Source organism: Acanthaster planci, linkage group LG13 (genome assembly GCF_054643075.1).
Source record: "Acanthaster planci isolate LZ-2023a linkage group LG13, COTS_SCS, whole genome shotgun sequence".
NCBI lineage: Eukaryota > Metazoa > Echinodermata > Asteroidea > Valvatida > Acanthasteridae > Acanthaster > Acanthaster planci.
This window is the reverse complement of record NC_141789.1, coordinates 8,463,847-8,482,843: the sequence shown is the minus strand read 5'-3', so window position 1 is coordinate 8,482,843 and position 18,997 is coordinate 8,463,847. Positions and strand designations below refer to the sequence as shown.

Here is an 18,997-nt window from a genome sequence, read left to right as displayed (position 1 = left end):
TCAGTGCAACTGATCACCTTACATCTATACATTTACTCTTATCTAGGTTGTAAACTTGTGGGGAGGCTTTCCAAGGTTCAAATCCTCACGGTTTCGTATATTCCACTCCATAGACTCTGTTTGCAATGATTTTCTTATTTCACCGGAAACATAACGATGGGGAGAAAATGTTGGTGGACCATCTCATCCGCAAAAGTTTCACCAGTCACTTGATTGATAGAGGTAAAGCAAGTGGGTCGCAGGGGACGGGGACGGAGAAGGGTGCACCACGAGGCACCGGTAGAATTTGGGGGTGAATCACAGCTCATTTCCCCTGTATTCCTTGCGGGTGCACCCAGAGGTTTCAACCGTTCTTGATATAGTGCATTCCCCTCCGCGATGGGCCGCCAATCATATGGCGATAGTTTAGAGCCCCTCAGCACTGATCGATCTCCCTACATCGTTAAATTAAAAACTTTTGTTTTTGCTTAAGTTTTTGGCCTTGTTATCTTTGTTTTGTCAATTACTTTGGAGGGGTGAGAGGAAAATGCTAGTTGACATGAGCAGACGGGTTAGTCATAGAATGGCGCCGCCAACTGTTCACGTGCGGTGACGTCAAAATTTGGCTTTGGAAAACTCCAATATTCAACGGTTCGCCCATTTCACATATGTGCGGGGGTGTTTGGGGGGTTGTTTTTGTTGTTTTTTCTAACACAAACTTGGCGTGACAACCTCTGTGAAAAGCAACGCCCCTATCAGAAATCACGAGAGGATCACAATCAGAACCACACGGCAGAATGTGTAACTTGTCACTCAATCATTGTTGTCATCAACATTGTATCAACAGACGGCGACACTCAGTGGTCTGCATGCCCAATGCATTTGGAACTACGGTAAGTAACAAAAAGCTGCTGTGATTTTTGCACCAATTATTGGGGTTTAAATACCGGCAGTGCTAATCATATTAACGCTGTTCATTTTCGTTACCAGTACAGGCTCGCGAAACCTGGTGCCAGAATTTACCGTTCTTGGTTCTAGACTTACGGCACCAGACTTCATCGCCAATCCGACTAGTTTGCTGGAACCAACGTAAGTTTTAAATGACACTTAAAAAGTAATGGGCTCGAGCGCTCCTGCAGACGGTCAGCTGCTGTAATCTGTTGGCAACGTCATTGCAACGATAGACCACTAGACCAATCAACGACTTGTCTGGCGCTCTCGTGCAAAAAGTGCCCGGATGCAATGGCTAAAACGACTAATTGACGAGTCTCGAATTTACGAGAGAGAGAGAAAGAAAAAACCGCACTAAAGCTATGTAGCCCCTCCCCGTATTCCTGGTTCATTGCAAACATCATCCGTTTGTCCGGCCTAGAGGATACACACACTAACTGACACTGGCAGCTTTTGACGAGTTTATGTACTATTGTCACGCGTACTTCGTACGCGTAGAAGTGAGGGCCACGTCGAATTACAGGGCAAGCACCACGGCTCTGAAGTCCAGTCACCAGTTGCGTACGGTACAGGATCAGTGCCAGTCGACCAGCCGTGTTAGTGATAATCGGCCGATTGCTGTCCAACCATAGCAGGGCACAACTTCGCAGCATTGTATATTTTTGTAGCTATTTTTCCCGGAACAGAGCTGTGCTGAGGCCTGATCATTTGTTTCTCTATGGTCTCTTCAAAATTGAGTAGCTATTCAGTGTCTGGTGGTTCTACTAGGCCCACATGAAACAGTACTCAAGAGGATCATCACATCTCTAGAACCCATTTCTAAAAGTTACTCCGTCTCACTATGTCGACATTACAGTACCCTGGACCTCCTCCACCGTCAAGCATGAACCTCCACAACTCTCATATGATGAACCACCATCACGGCCTGGTCGGGCCCGGGCTCGCACCCATTTCTGCGCCAAACGGTATTCAGCCCCTGAACACGCTCCACAACGGCAGTGGGCCGCCGTCCCACACTCCTTTCTACATCGACAATATCCTAGGAAGCCGACTGAACATGACGGGCCCGGCTCGACCAACGCCAACCCTTCCAAGTCCTACTTATCCTGCTCACATGAACGCGCCGTACAACTCCTTCTACGACCAGCCAGTACATCCCGGGCTTTCAGCGCCCACGCCGATCAGCTACGGCTCTGGTGCCTTCTCCAGCCCGCCTCCATACCCATTCGCCCGCAGTGACTACCCGCACGGACTTATCGACAGACACGATCCTTACTCTAAAGGTAGGCGCTGTACAAAATTTCACATTTCTGAACGTGATACAGTTCCACTAGTTGTGCATTTCCAGCTTTTGAATCTCGACAGGAGTATAACAGATGTTTCCCAGCGCTTTGTCTTTTAGTGTTTGATTTAAATCTTATTTAATTGTTTAAAATGGACGATCATGCACATGCTATTCCGTATTATCTCTTCTGACCCACAACAAAATCAATATTTTGCATTTTAAAAACATCTGTGTTCCAAAGATGGCCAATTTTATGGCTTGGTTTTGGTGTTTACAAAATGTTTAGTTTGAAAGGCGTTTATCAGAGAGGTAAGCGCTTGTTTGTTTATCGTAATAAGTCACAGCTTCCAACACCTTTGGAAAGGCGTTTGGAGTTATTGTGTCTGTTTGTTGGTTTGCTTGTTTCAAACCATGGAGGTGTTTTACATTGTGTCATTTATCTACATGATCGAATCGATAGAAGCTAAATGATTCGATGCGAAAAAGCTACAATTATTTTTATGCCAGTTTTCTACCTAATGCCAAGAAAGTATATGTCTGGCGTGTGATATTCTAATACTGTCGTTGACTGCCATGGCGAGTACCAGGAAGTAAATATGATATTGCAATGAAACGAATGAACATCGATTCAGGTCACAACATCAGGAAATATACAACGACATGCAAGGCTCGTTTTACATCAAGCTCTATCTAGCAGTCCCTAATTACGAAACGTGTTTTGCAGAATAATGTAAATACGATTTTACTTTCATTGAATTATTATATAAATTGAATCATCAATAATTGTCAGGGAAATTCTGAAACTTTACATGTAATATGAAATTTTGAAATAGCTATATGTAGATGTAATGATAATTTTGATCTGAAAATTTTTTCGAAAATCGTGCTGTTGATTTGGGGTTGGGGGGTTAGGCAAACTCAAAGTTACTGAATGACAAACAATGTTTAAAAACCGATTAATCTGCGTATTTTCGTCGCACACCTTTTCTATAAAAACATGTTTAAACAACAGATTCAGTAACGGGCATCCATCCCTCGACGGTCTAGTACTATCAAGCATGCATCAGAACGACCTAAGCTGTATATATTTTTTCTTTCTTCTTGGATTTCGTCGTAAAAGAAACAAAATCACAAATATGAAAACCAAAAGATGGAGATGAATACACTCAGTTTTTTTCAAAGCGAAAAATTTGAAGGAGTTTAAAGTTGTCCTGGTTGCTGGAGCAGTGCTAGCTAAATGCCTCCCGTCTTGATTTCAATCTTTCTACGTTTAATAAGAAAAAAAGTTACACCGTATCACATGTCGCCAGAGAGGAGAAAGTAGCCCTACTTTTCAGAAATCTGAGTGCAGATTTTTCCCAAACTATATTCAGCGTAGTTTGTGCCAGGCATCGTTGGTACCCGGCACCTTTGGGGACCGGGCCATTCCCCCACCGGAAGCCAGCGATCAGCTACTGCGGCACGTACTGAATCAGATTTTCCGCCGTGTCTCATCCATTGTCACAAGTGTTTCCGGCCCGTCATGTCATAGGGGAGTGAAGCACAGTTTGATTGAGGGACCCTGTGGTTATCCGAGAATTGCATGCAAAAGCGGGAGATTTTTAGTAGTATTAGTAGGTTACCCCTTAATATTGACAGGTGAAAGACAAACATACAAGCATTCAAGACAGGCCATAGACCAAAGTCATTTTAGAAGAAGTTTGATGTGGGTGAACATTTGACGATCATTACAACGAATTACATGAACGCGCCACCCAAAGTTATTCATAGAGTGATTCATCAGGTAGATCAACATTTCGCGTGTCCATACTCTACAGTTTATTAAGAGTATACCTAACCTTTACGACAGAGCTTGCATACTCGGATTAACTCAACCCAAATCTCTATCAGTTTTTGAACGGCGAACTGTGAAGCTGTAATTTTGTGATTAAAAGTTGCTTTACTTCTGGAACTTTGCGGTATTTAACCTCACTTTGCTATTTTTACTACAGTTTACCATATTTTTCTGTAAAGCGACCCTGATTGGAAACGTCGGTCCCTTTAAAGAAGAAAACATTCTTTATAAGACCACAGAACCACTTCATTACAGGGAAGAATGGATCCATCCTGAGCATCGTAAAGTTTAAGGAAGAGCAAGTAATGAACTACCCTTTTCCTATTCGAGCTGTTTTACTCCCTACAGACCTGCAGCAGTTCCTCTTGGAGCGAGTGGCGTGCAGATATAGCCGCAGGGCAACCAAGTCAAATATGCTGCCAAGCCGTGTTCAGTTTTGTTGAGGAAAAATACAGCTTACTATATGTATTAACCCATTAGGCAGTTCCCCGGTATTGGCGTAATAGCATGGACTTTTAGCCATTTGATTGATGGATTGACTGTCGTTACTTCCCCTCAGTGTGCCAATCGTTAGTAACATACGCGTCTACGGCCACGCTCATAAACATCGTATGAACGGTGAAGCTGCTTTTCATCTTCTTTTCTGCTACTTGTTTCTTCTTTTCAGTACAATAAAACGCCCTTTTGGGTGCATTACGCAGTGAATTTGTCCTGACGTTACGTCTGTTACATTAACAAAGGGACAGCGGGTTTTTTTGTTCTATGTTATTAACAACAACGTGGACAAAAGGATGAAGGAATTGAATCAACAAGTACAGGTGGGGCACTTGTTTATGGACGCACTTTTCCATTTCTTTTGAATTCGTTGAGCTAACCATGAATTCCTGCAATTTCTCAAAATTCTTATGATAAGAAACAAAGTTTAGTTAAGCACAGAACCATTAAACAGGTTTGGAGAGCAAATTTAGACTGCTGTTAGTAGCTTACAGAGATAAAATCCAAAAGGAAAAATAACATAATTTGTAAGAGAACAAAAACAATGAAAAATAGTCTGAGTTTGATCTCTCACTCCCTCTCAAATGAAACAGGTTGTAACAAGCAGCGTGTGTTAAGTTGCTGAGGATTATTGAAGGTGTATTAGAATCAACAAGTGTGAGAAGTGGAATATCAGAGGTTGTGTGAAAACACTAGAGATTTTGCCAATGTTTTGCTAAAACCTCCCAACGGACCTGACAAATGTTTGGTGAATCACGCCGGACACACAAAAGCCGCAACCTCAAACAGAGCGCAGTGCATGAACACATCACTGGCTGATTGTTAAGGGAAAACATGCAGCACTTTTTCTTCTCACATCATTTTAGCGATGCATTATCTTGGATTGAAACTGAGTATACACAGACTTTGTATATTCCGTAAACCTTGCCGGGCGAGCTAGACCTGTCACTCATTCCATCCCGGCCTGAGTAAAACGACCAGCGCCCGCTAAGCGACCCAGAAAAGCCTAGTAATTGGCCAAGGTGTAATATGTTTGATCAACTCTCTTTGTTGCTATTGTTATGGGTGGTGTTGTTTAAATACCTGGCCCTTTGACGTTACAACCATTATGAATGGCATGTTGCAGTGTTTGCTAGTTGACCGCTCAATCCATTACTGAATCCATTCAGTAACGTTTTGTTTCCATTTCTCAAATCCCTTCCTCCGTCCAGACAGCGATTTTTTCGAGCGCCCACACGCAGCGCGAAGAAAGCCTTTGAATGGATATAATTCAACAGACAAATACTGTTGATCCTCTCTCTTGATAGAAACTGGATGAGTTTTTAAATGCGCTACTTTACAGTCGTAACTTCTGTTGCACAACGACTGTAAAACTAAAAAAAAAATGATATAAAAATGAAAATATGGCATATTATACTGGGATAAAGAATTGATTGTCTTTGAATCATTTTCCAAAAATTCCAACTGTTCCTGACAAATTGAAATTGAAATAAAATGGTTCAAGGTTGTCAGGGATTGCCAAGATGTTTGGAAGCGTTTTGAAGCATGTATGCACACTTCTGTCTGATTTCTTTCTTTGTACTTGATATCCATTTCAAAGCTACAAAAATGTAGCTATAAAAATTGACTGACATCACGTTTTATGAAATTTTACCAAATAGTTTCTGGAAAATGAAAGGTTTAAAATAGTAATTCACAATGTTTTCATTAGCAACCAACTACCATTTCTGCAGCCCCTATACTCGCCATTCCCCTCATCGGAGCACTTTTTGCTTGAGCAGCAGGTTGCATATTAGATCAACAGTCACAGTTGTTATGCAAGACTGAGGTCTACTTTATGAATTGGATTCTTTTTGGACAGCTGAATTTGGAAATTATTCTAGCGCCCGTTTCTGCTCATAGCGATACTAACCCAGCTACAATGGCACTTGTCATAACATTTAGGGGTGACTTAGCAGAATCAGCCTCAAGGCTGGACTTATTACTTCGTATTACTACGCTTTGTAGACATTAACAGCCAGGTAGTACCAGGGATTAAACAATCAAAGTGCCTAGAAACCCTGGCAACCCGGCCTTGCATTTGGAGGTAAATGCAACGTCATCGCATACACGAGTGGAAACTAATGCTCTTGGCTACACTTCTCAAGTGCAAATGGTGAACTGATATTTCGTTTTGCAACTTTGAACTTACCACAATGTGTGTTAAACTTTCTCTGTCCAAAAGCATATTTATTCAGCTTTTTTCTCTTCCATTCCAATTTTGACGACATTTTAGGGGTGCCTACTCTCTGTGGGTGGCTTGTCTACCGAGACAGCACTTATATCAGTCAAAATACTTAAGCAAAAGCCATGTTTTACTCTTTGCAAGAGAACTCAACAATTTGATATTCTTTGAACTGACCACATGTATTTCTCAGAATAAAGAGTTTATTGTGTTCAAGTTGTTTTGGATTACTCCTTATTGAGGAGATACAACTTTGTTTAAATGGTCCAAGTGATTTTTTCCCCTTTTGTATTAACGGTACCAGAGAGAAACAAGCCATCGTAAAAATATATTAAAATATGCAAGAACATTCTTACCAAAACGCATGAATATGATATTTTCGATAGTAAACTTCTAAATAAAAGCATTTTTATAAACAAAACTAAGCATAAGCATAAATATCGTGATAAGATCATTTCGGTATCTTTCTGTAAACCTTCATCGCAGATGTTGAATTCAGTTTTTAGTTTTTTTTTTGTTTATTTTTTTTGTTTGATTTGAGAGCGTTACCAACTGTTAATGCATTATAGGCATTGAAAAAATTCAATTTAATTTAATTCAAATCTTGTTATTCAGTACAGTCTTTGCAACCTTACGGTTGAATTGGAAACAGTACTACAAATCAACAAACTCCACAAAACCAAATACTAGATTTACAAAAGAATAAAACGGCGAACTTAAGAAATCATAAAAGAGCAAGGTAAAAAACAAAATACATGTATGTTATTCTTGCAACATTCCTAGTTTGGCATCTGAGAAATGGAGGTAAGGCCTAGTTTGGTAATATTAAAATCAAAACAGTCCCGCTAAAGCAAGACAACAATTATAACAAAAAGAGGGAAAGTACTTCACTAGAAATGACACATTCATAAAAGGCTGCCCACCTTTAGACAACACATTTTCAAGGGAAATCGACAGTAATAACGGAATTTAAATAACGAATTCAATTTTTTTCGTTAAAAGGGAATATTGCTATTTAGTGCTACTCTAGGGATAGGTGCTCAATGTAAACAGCAGGTGGGTAGAAGCGCTCGACACAACAAGTCAAGCCAGCAACGTGCATACTTTAGGTCAGACTTATACATGTATTCGTTTTGTGACTGTTTCGTTTTCTCGCTTGATTTTATTATTTTTATTAATTTAACATGTTCTGTAAGAAGCTGGAAAGAAAATTAAAACAAAAAACAAAAAGCAAACAGTCACACCCCAAACAAACCCCAGAATGGATCATTCATCATGGTTGTAACATGTCAATATGCTCTGTAGAAATCTTTTTTAAAAATGGTGATCTATATAATGAAGTGTTACATGAGAAGAAAGCCCAACTGATGACACTTTATCCAGTAATTGAACTTTCTCACCAAAGTAAACAGTGAGAACCTCCAAAGTAAATAAAATACAGGAAAGGCGAGAAAGCATAGTTCTGATTTACATTGAACTTCCGCTTCAAAAGCGTTTATCAGCGCTTTTTTGCGCACTGGTATATCGGAAACGGCAGTAAGGTGGCCTTACAACACATTAAGAGGGTTCACAATTTCCTGATCAGAAATGTAATCTTGCTGTCTTTGACACCATATTCATGAAAGCAGGAGTCTACAAAGGGTGTTATGAAATATCCACAGCCTATGCAGAAGATGAAAACGCATGTTACAATTAATGCATATAGTACATGTATACTTTGCGTGATCGTGTTGATTATTGAAGGAGAGGTGGCATATCGGTAATTATGTTCGGTACAAAAATCTTGGACATGATTCTATGGCCCATCATCAGGTCAAAAAGCAGGGGATGTATATCACCCACCCTTCCCATCCCCGGATTTACATAATTTTGTTCAAGCAAGCAATAAAGACCACCGCGACATAAGGAACGCAATTTATATAGTGATAAACGAAAGAGGTAAAACGTTACTAATGGGGTAAAAAGATTAAAGAAAATCATACGTGTATTGGTACTTAACATCCGTCCTAGGACCACTATCCAGCAGGAAATCAAAACTCTCTCGGGGGTAGCAGCTGGATGGCTGAGATAAAAACTCCGGCCGGGACAACTAGAGGAAGTGATGCATGGGGTAAGCAATCAAGAACTGAGGCAGTCAGCTAGTGCGTTGACGTTGTAATGTAACTCGTTTACCGTCATCGAAGACAGAGTACGGGAGAGCAAAATTACCAGGGGGCTGGGCAAAAGGGCCGTTTGTTGATGCGCACCCTCAAATTGGGGAAATTGTCCGAATTAGACAATCCGTACAGATCACTTCCCAGAGAGAGCCGGGGTTCTTTTAAGCTGGGTTTTTGGGTATAGGCCTACTACATCCGATGTGAGCTGCCGGCTCCACTTTTAAACGAGGGATAACAAGGAACTGAGTGACATGTGCAACTTGGTCTCATTCAACAGCCTCGAAGTCGCATTATTTTCGCGGTATACAAACATCAGGCAACCTAGTTTCTCGTTGCAGTCGAAATTGATTTTGGCGCCAACAGTGTAGCGGAGTAATTGTTTGCGGGGTGATCCTGTAACCAAGCCCTACCGGTTGGCTGGTGGGAGAGTAAAAACCATCAATTTATTTTAACGAAGAATGAAGGAAACGATCTCACTGCGTTTTTTTCTGTGCGTATATTCAATATGTTCACCGCCAATCTTTAGCAAGTCAAGTGTCACGTGACTCTTGTGATGAACCAATTCATGGGGGCGTTTTTCCTAGTTTTATCAAAGGAACTATCCGATTAGACTAGAAACTGAGTACATGTACATGTAAACAGTCAAAAGTAATACTTCACCCTGAAGTGATGTCTTGCAATGGTAGCATCATCTGATGAATTCAACCGTTCCAAGTTTCAATATATTTGCATTTTCTTGTTCTATATACATGTGAACGATTTTCATTAGAGTAGAAAACCTAAAAAACGAATTCTACGCAGTGCTGTTTTTACCGTCAATTGCACTCGGCCGAGTTTGTAAAACTTCAACGCTGATGAGTTTTATATCAAATAGCACCGAAATCGTAACTTTGAAATTGTCATACTCTAATTGTTACTTAGAGGTTGCTGTATGCTGCTGACTAGTGCTTGTATTTGAGGAAATTATCCAGGGACCACCTCTTTGTTTTTAACTGAGAAATTGGCAAGAGGCAAAACTGTCTCTTGAGACTTCTGCCTTTATTGGGCATGGTTAAATACGTTTTAACTGGATGGATCACTATCATATATTTCTCCCGATCGTTCAAAAGTCTACTAAAATAGCACTGTTCCACATAAGTACAACCATACAGAATATGGAGCAATGGCAACTGTAGAAACATGGCTTTGACGGTGGTCGTGTCAAAAATCATTGTGGAGCTTCACAGATGGACTCTTGTAATTATTACTGTTCTCTTTTAAATCGGAGATCGGAGTGCAAAAAGGCAGACCCCAGTGTATTATTGCAGGGGTTCGCCTGTAACAAGTGAGTGTTCGGCTGGCCTGGCGTAATTATGTAGAAAGAAACCGCGTGTCACAGACAAACGATCCCGTAGTGATACAATCGCCCTACTAAAAGTGTTACAGACATGAAACCTGTTTGTGCACAAGTTTATTTGCCAACACTGTTGTTCAGCCTCCCTCTTGCCCGTGTGTGTTAGATCCCACCTCCATGGTAAAGCAGCTGAATACTCTTGGGACTGGTTTTTATTTTCATTCCCTTCACACACTGTACACCTTCCATTTATGTGTTGCCCCGCGGCGGCCTTCGAGCCGCCTGTTTCTTTATGCCTATTACATGTTCGCGAAATTGACAATTTCCTTCAATGTTGACTTCCTCGATAGCGATATTCCATAGAACACTTTCTCACATCGTCAGCTCTTGATTAGGGGAGAGAAGCACCGGTACGATGACGAAAAGTAAAGAATAAACAGACCATGGAACTGCATCCTCAACTAGTGGATTAGACTGGAAGTGGTCGATAAGAAATGTTATTACACGTGTTTCTGTTGTAAAAGGGTGCTTCCTTTATGTTCGTAAAACCATACAACACACACAGTTTGTCAGGTTGAAAGTAGGCCCTGCGAAAGAACATGTTATTGGTAATGTCCTGTAATTAAAACAGCAGGAGGGCATGACGTGACGTGACTTTAAAAGTCAGTGTAATGTCAGCCCATTGATATTATTTCTTTAATCAGCATAAAAACTTGTGATCAGGACCACACGACAATCTACATTTTATACAGAAAACAAGGACTATAACCAGAGGTGTTTATGTCTGTAAATGAAAATGTTTACCTGCAAACTGTATCCCAAAGGCCTTAAATTCCAGTACCTCTGGCTATATAAACTTAATTAACATTATAAAATCTATCAAAAAACATGAAAATCACGAATTTTTCAAATTACATTAATTTAGATACTAACTATTACAAGGGTTACAGAAAGTTTTGCGATAAACTGCAGCTATGAAATAAAATAAAGGTTTGAAGTAAATCCAATCCAATGGATTTCATAAATTTAACAAGGCTCAAGCAGATTTCAAAAAACGATAAACTTGTCCATTTTTTATGATGTAGGCCTGACTGGAAAGAAATTCTTTCCAAACAGTATAGCAAAGTGAAAACGTCTTCGAAAGCACTTACCTGATAGCTTTGAAATAAACATGCTAGTGTCACGAAATTGTGGAGAGATATTTCAGAGTATTCTGAAGTCGTAGTGGACAACCGACTGTTCGAGCTGTCCTTAGCGCAACTAATTAACATAACTTAATGCAAGTTCCGATAATTATCCCATTTGTGAATGTTCTGCAACCCCAGCTTTTATTCCAATGTAAATCAAGAATGATGTTCTGAAGAAAATAAAGTCCAAGCAAAGAAGATTTGTTTGCATTTCTGTTTATCTGACCTTTAACCTTTGACCTGTGGACGGCACGCAAGTATTTTTCTGAGTGAGATACCGCATATCCAACTTCGTGTATTTTGTCACAAGAATCTTTAAATTGTTAGAACTGTCAAAGACGTCAAAAACGTTTCGATCCCATGCAGATTGACATGCCACTTTAGTCACCAGGCAGTTTGCGGCAGTTTTGTACTTTTTACATTTGTTGGATCTCCTTCAGATATGAGATTTATCTGATCGAATTGCGATTTTGCTTTTTTTCCAACTTCAGTGCAGGGAAAACCCTTTCTGTGGAATCCCTTTATTCAGAGGCCGCTTCATAAGCGTAAAGGTGGCCAAGTGCGGTTCTCCAATGACCAGACAATGGAGTTGGAGAAGAAATTCGAAAGCCAGAAGTATCTCTCGCCACCTGAGAGGAAAAAGTTGGCCAAGCTCTTACAACTCAGCGAAAGACAGGTAATTTCGAGAGAAAGTAAAAACTTAGACACTGGATTACACAAGACGCATGGCTATATTGAAAGTCGTGCAACAATTTTCTCTTGTAAACTTACTTACTTGAGATTTCTGTGGAGAACTGGGGATGTACAGTACACATTTTTGGCTTGCAATTATACGTTGTGCATATTTCAAAATTTTCAAATGAACACCTAACTAAGACACGGACCCCCAGCGCCCCGCCCCCTCCCCACGGTAGTTACGCCACTGGTTTAACAGTCACTTGCCCGAGTGTGGCGTCCGTGACAATTTAATAAAGGAGTCCTCCATTTGTTATGTCACACATTACAAAATTGGAGCTTTGTAAGTCTGAATGTCTAGTTCCATTGCAATGAGTTTTAAGGATTTCTGAGGAACGCTGCACGCTGTAATCTTCCCCTTGCATGGCTTTAGCACACAATTCTACAGAAACTATATGACCTTGGCAAATCTAGGCCTATGTCAGTTCCTGATGAAACCCCCTTCGCGTTCCTGTCACTGAAACATCTTTAGTCTGAAAAAAAAACACTTGTGGCACTACCTGATGTGAAACAAGCAAAGGGAACTTAGTAACGAAGTAGATGATTTGGGACAGAAGTAATGGTTTCTAAGATTGTGAGAACAGTTTTGTCCTATCATCACACGCAGCATAGTCATCCACATTTGGTCAGCGCAGTTCGACAGAGGTGCATCACCCGTCTGTTGGAGCATTTCTTTGGTCTGTGGTGTGAGCGAGGTGTCGGTAGTCCATGCTGCGCGCTGACTGATAAAGACTGACTAATGTGCGAATAAATCGCGATTAGGCATATGCACGTTAATGACTGGGCACAAAGACAAACAATTCGGGCGAGAAAAGACATAATTTTACGATCGGTTTCCTTTTTCCGTTCAAGGAGTTCAGCAAAGTCATTAAGTGTTTGATAGAATTTTTGTCACACAATATATTGTCGCTCTTTGTTAACGAACTGATATGAGTTTAAAACCCAACAGAACCAGTTTAATACTTACTATTAATTGCATTTGACAGTATAATGTTGCTGCTTCTAATTTTCATTTTTGTAGGTTGTACAACCCGTGTTTGATTTTCCCCCCCGTTTACCTCGTACCTACGCGCTACACAGATCTTTCAATGGGCATACACTGGGGTATAAGATTAACTCATTTTCTGTTTGGAGGCTCACAGACGCAGACTACATGGATAGCGTCTCCCTTGCCTGCACCACATTAAGCTGGTTGAAGCTGCACTATTCTGTGCCGCCCAATCGTGTCCCCTTAGCTCTTATGCGATAGTTCAAGATCCATGTCATCAAAGTTTGCTTGCAGGCTCAATAACTTGAAATGGGTTACTACTGTTCCTAGTGGGCATACCAGGGGCGGGACACGCGGTATAGCTTTCGGGGTTGGGTGTGGTGTAAATTGGACAATATGAACTCCCTGCGTACTAGACGTCTATTTCGATCACGGTGTTTGCTCGGTACGTCGAGTGGATACTTCATGGCGACCAACAGTAAATACCTGGCAGCAATGCACTCCCCGAATTACTGGTCTTACCTCCCAAGAAATCCCCTCGATTGGATCATTTCACCCTTGGTCAATATTGATGGCCCCATTGCTCAGTGCTTTAGGGGCTGCTTAGGTAGCAAGCAGTCCTTAAATCCAGCCGGTTTAAAAGATTATTCAACAATTTGTTTGATGTATTCTTTGTAGAAGTTAAGTTATCACTCTTGACTTGGGGGTGCTGTGGGGTCTCTTATTTACGACTACAGAGTTTCCACTTTGAATCCAAAGCGGTAATCCTACTTGAGACGAGACATCTTGTCTGGGATTGTCATGATCACCTCCGCATAATGCTGTCATCTGTAGCTAGAATATTCTACTTTTAAAGTGAAAAGTAGAGGGCTGCTACATTTTATCGAGGTTCCCAGCAACTACGTCCGCGGGTGTATGCCAGTGCAGAAAAGATTTTACATTAACCTAGTGTCTGTCAGAGAGATTTACGAAACACGATTTTCAAAGATATAACCATAAAACTCCTGCTCAAAACGACCTAAACATAACTTACCAGCCCCTTTTGGATAGCGATACAAATTGCTTAAATGTTTCACATCATGTGACCCCTTGTGTTTCATTATTCATTGAAAAATGTAATGACAGGAGATGACATCATGTGTGTGGCATTCTTCGAAGCGTTCGCCGCTGTCATGTAGTAGTCAAGTTATTGGTGTCAATGCCATCCTTCCACTGCCTCAATTCAAGCTTTATTTCCAATATTTCCAAGTGTTCAACTGTGACATATTCAAACTCAAGGCCTTTTTTCAAATATTAATGACAACTTTCAAACCCAGAAAAATCCGGACGACGCCCATGGCGTGCATTAGGTCCAGTCTTATTTTTATTGGAATATTGATATTACTGATATACATGTTTTTCCATATATTGTTTATGCTTCTTTCAGGTGAAGACGTGGTTCCAGAATAGGAGAGCTAAATGGAGACGGGTCAAACAGGTGAAGAGGATATATTTTGACTGATGATTTGTCTTATAGTTCTCTGTAAATTCACTTAACGAAGAAAATGATATCTATTGGTCTCTCATGATATAAAGAAAAACTAGTCATGCAGAATGTTTTATATTTTTAATGAAAAGCAATGTATAGACAAAGTTCTTGTTTTTCTTCTATTTTTCTGGAGGTCTTTTTCAAGGATTTCAGTCATGTTAACAGTGTAATAATTGTGGACTTATTTACAACTAATTTCCCCATATCTAGAACTTCTTATTTGTAGGAATTTATATGTCAATAACGCGGCCGTACAATTTCAATAAACCTAATATTTGACGGCCACATTTATGATGGCACGACGCTTTTTATGCTAATCTAAATGTGCTCTTGACAGTTAACTAATGAACACTCCACACCATTCTCCAAAGCCATCGACTTAAGTAGACGCGATAATTACCGATTTGCAGTCTTGTTTGCAAACACTTTAATGGGTCCTTTCACACACCGGACAGAAATCGCCACACAAATTAATAGGACCAACCACAACCCGCTCAGAAGACCAAGTCAGGGACTGCTTGCTTGTGGGAGTGCAGGCCGCAGATCGGAGGCCGACCACTGGTGTCAATATTTGCTCGGTACACAGACTGTGCCGGCAGCCGGTGCTGGTCTAGCCATTTATTGAACTAATAAAGCATACTGGAAAATGTGTTTCAGTATTGTATTGATTTTTGGATGGGGAGCTGTATACATCTAGATTGCAATCTGCTGTGAATTCGGGCCGTGGCTCCCCTGTTAGGCTCCCCATCCATTCGTCACCTGTTGATCGTCCACGTTCCTGGTTTATCATCGTCAATGCTTTTCGCTTTGAGGGCGTCTTATGTGTTCACGGAGACATTCAGAGCATTTAAATGTGTTCGCCTTGCCTTTCGTTATTCGAGGTTACAAACCAAAGGAGATCGCTGTTCGCACTTTTTCGTATGTCTAATACTGGCTGTGGCGTGAAGTTTGTGCCGGAAAAGAGGGGGTGGAGTGGGGATGGAGATTTTTGGGGGGAGATGACTTACCTGGAGATGGACTTTGGCATGGGGGAGGCTGCTGACACCATGAGGCTGCTGACACCATGAGGCTGCTGACACCATAATAACACTATGGGGGAGCAATGTTCATAATACAGAAGTACAGCAGTAATATGCATCACATTCCTGCAGAATCTTACATTCAGATTTTGTATTTATGGATTTTCTGAGTTCTTTCCCCTTATGAATACATTTTAGTCGTTGAGAAGTCCAAAAACTTCTTCACAATCCGCTTAAAGTTTTTGTTCTCCAAGTAGGTTTATGGGGGTCAATCGCCCAACCCCAAAAATGGGGGTCTGGGGGATATATACCTCCATTCCCCAGGATTTACGTGCATTCATACTCGGGATATCATTGTTGGCGTTTGTCGTCCGCTAGCCATTCCACACCATCGAGGTGCATTGAAAAAAAAATGAACAGGGCAGCCAATGGTGCCCATTGCCTTGCCGTAGTTTTTTTATGATGGCAGTTTAACCCTCTCTCTGTTTACACAGGAGGTTCCGACAGGAAAAGGGGAGGGTGACGATAACTGCACAGACTCTCACGAGAACCCTCGCGATTTGGAAAGGGATGACTTCAGCCGAGAACAAGTACTCCCCAACGGCGCAGCCTGTGCGTTCTCACACGGGGGCGGGAGTGAAGGGGAGTCGTTAGAAGAGAAAGAGGCATGATGAAAGAATCTTGTTACTGGCCTGAACTGTTAAACTCTTAGAAGTTAACTTGAAATATGGAGCTCAAGTGGAAACGGGAGGAAACGATGATCTAGACGGGGCAGTAACACATTTGCTTCTGCACTTGTTACCTATTAATTCAGCTATATTGGTTGCCGTGTTCTACGTTTGACAGTGATGCACATGTACGGTGTGCCATTAACATGTTCAAGCCCAAGCTACAGTCTTCACTCAGTCCAACAAGGTGGCATTGAGGGCTTCATGCTATCAATGCCTTGTTAAACATGTACATCAACAACTCATCAACCTGCAGCGCTTGAATGGTCTCTTATTATACCCTGCTGAGTTTATTCTCCAATCATTCATTTCTTCAGGAAGAGAGCATTAGACCATTCCAACAGTTGTTATTTGGCATCGATGAACTCTTCAGGGTCGGCAACAAATGGACTCGGTTTTGTAAAGCTTGTTCATATGATTTGAAGTTTTTGCCTTTTAGAGTTGGTAAAAGTTAGTCTATTTAAATTTCGGATATTTATATGTAAGATTTGTGTGTCTCGTTCGTTGCTCTGACTGGAGTCAGGTTTAATTGAAGTAATATCATTCTTCCATAAATCATCACTGGACCTGATATGCTTCTGACATCATCGATAAGGATATTCTTAAATTCAATTCTTTGGAAGGTTGCTTGTACCTTGATTGGGTTTCTTTCAGACGTTACATTTCGGGGCAATTCCGAACTAAAGAAGTTGCCGAAATGGTAACCGTCGTGTTTTTTTTGTTTGTTTTTTTGTTAGATATGAATGGGAGATTATTCTCAGTGTTGTTATCAGTGGTGTATAATCCCTTCCCAAACGAAGTAAAAGTATCAACACCCCTAAACGTATGCGTGCAAGTGTTTCGTGTTCAAAACGAATAGGCATCTTCATTCTCACATCCAAGGTCTAGCTGCCTTACAGGAAAAAAGGCATATGGGTAGAAATGAGAAATCAACCTGAGATTGCTCCATATGTTTTGTAGATATAAATCACTGTTCCCTTTCACCAAAATATCGCAGCAAAAAACTGGATTCAGTGGAATGCAGTATAATTTGATATTACATTTCTTTATTTGGTCTGTTCGAAAACAGTTCACGTAGTTCGATATTTTCACTGGTCCCGTAAGTTTACGTGAATGGTTTGAATAACCATGCAATTTCGATGTTTCTTATACACTTCGGAAAAAATTGTGAAATGTATCAAAGTCACCCCTAAACTTGACAAATCCAGTTACTGTGGATAATCCAGCCGCAACATTCTGTGAAGAATAATCTAAAGAAAGAAAGACAGAAACATGACACTTTTCATAATTAAAAGTGTCATGTTTCTGTCTTTCTTTCTCGGTTATATAGTATCGCACGCATGGCAAAAGGTGACATTCGTCTTTCTTTTTCATATTTTCAGTTGATTATCTATAATAATTGTGAACAATATTTTTCCTTGAGTTAAGAATGAATTTATTTAATGAATCCCGATCTTGGCTTTATAGGGCTGATTGTACATTACTTGTAGTGTGTTCGTTTGGGCGATTTCGATGCCCTACCTCCTCTGTTCTGTATGTTTTGCAGTTTGTCCTGAGCTGGAACAATATTTATTGTAACTTTTATTCACGTTAAAACCATAATCTGGAGAACATTCCACATATTTGAAGTTCTCTATAAAAATGATAAAATGACATCTCTGTCGAATAAGTATAACAGTATACGGTTGGATAATTTTGGAGAAACTCTGTGTCAATTTGAGTTTTATAATGGTGAATAAATTATGTAAATTTACAACTTGTTGTCAATGTGATTACCGGCTGACATACATTACTCCAATTTATTGCCAGCTGATCTTACGAAATATTTGTCGGCCAAGCTGTTTCATATACCGAATGATAAAAGTTGTTTCATGGAGGAAGGATACAGAAGGAGTTTGAACTGCCCGGGCTCTAACATCTGGCCAATTAACGCTTTCTGGCAATCCCGGTATGTCCATAGCCAGAGCACAGCGTGCGCTGGCTACGCACCCTCTGTATTACAACCACGATATCCCTTTGTACCCATGATCGCCGCCGCAATTCTTCGCGAGTAATCCTCATCACTTTCTGTGCTGAGGTGCAGGACATCGAACATTCATGCTTTGATCATGGTATGATCTCATAACAACATCAAATTTAATGCTTGCGCGGTTGCTTGTATTACGCTGTGTGCCTTAAATGTAATGTACAAGTGAAGTCATTGCCCCTAATGAACGCTTTCTTCTGGAGTGATTTTGGGAATAAATAGCCCCGTTGTATACAAGACTTTGTGTTTTGTTTGGATCGTTTATATTACAGCATTGCTACAAAAGAGTATTTTACGAGATTTCATGATCACTGCCCGTGCGCATTTTGTTCTTTATGTACTTAGCTTTCCAGAAGTGGTCAATATTTTGTTGGCCAGCCTTAGCCAAATTGGTACCAAGTCTTTGAAAACTGATGTGTTGGAGGGAGGAGAAAAAATTACAAATTTACATGGGTAATGGAACAGTGTATCAAAATTAAAAAAATATATATTCACGATGCTAAAAGTAGGTCTAATATCAGGGATTTTG

At 40.5% G+C, this 18,997-nt stretch overlaps 1 protein-coding gene across 3 annotated transcripts; it reads left to right on the top strand.

The window, feature by feature from the left end:
* The first annotated feature begins 696 nt into the window (after positions 1 to 696).
* LOC110982500 (hematopoietically-expressed homeobox protein HHEX homolog) lies at positions 697 to 18,707 on the top strand. 3 transcript variants are annotated; one of them, XM_087145017.1, is made up of 5 exons: positions 697 to 872; positions 975 to 2,213; positions 11,936 to 12,120; positions 14,594 to 14,644; positions 16,209 to 18,707. In XM_087145017.1, the coding sequence occupies exons 2-5, from the start codon at positions 1,772 to 1,774 to the stop codon at positions 16,383 to 16,385; spliced, it is 855 nt and encodes a 284-aa protein (XP_087001143.1). In that variant the 5' UTR covers positions 697 to 872; positions 975 to 1,771; the 3' UTR covers positions 16,386 to 18,707. The 3 variants fall into 3 exon arrangements, with proteins under 3 accessions (XP_087001143.1, XP_087001142.1, XP_022096635.1); XM_087145016.1 differs by having other exon boundaries at positions 970 to 2,213; XM_022240943.2 differs by lacking the exon at positions 697 to 872 and having other exon boundaries at positions 962 to 2,213.
* Positions 18,708 to 18,997: the final 290 nt, after the last annotated feature.

What these genes read in the sequence shown, in the direction of transcription:
- LOC110982500 (XM_087145017.1), top strand. Translation starts at nt 1,772, where the DNA reads ATGTCGACATTACAGTACCCTGGACCTCCTCCACCGTCAAGCATGAAC. An exon ending in TACAACTCAGCGAAAGACAG is followed by an intron (nt 12,121 to 14,593) that starts GTAATTTCGAGA and finishes TGCTTCTTTCAG; the next exon opens with GTGAAGACGTGGTTCCAGAA. An exon ending in AATGGAGACGGGTCAAACAG is followed by an intron (nt 14,645 to 16,208) that starts GTGAAGAGGATA and finishes CTGTTTACACAG; the next exon opens with GAGGTTCCGACAGGAAAAGG.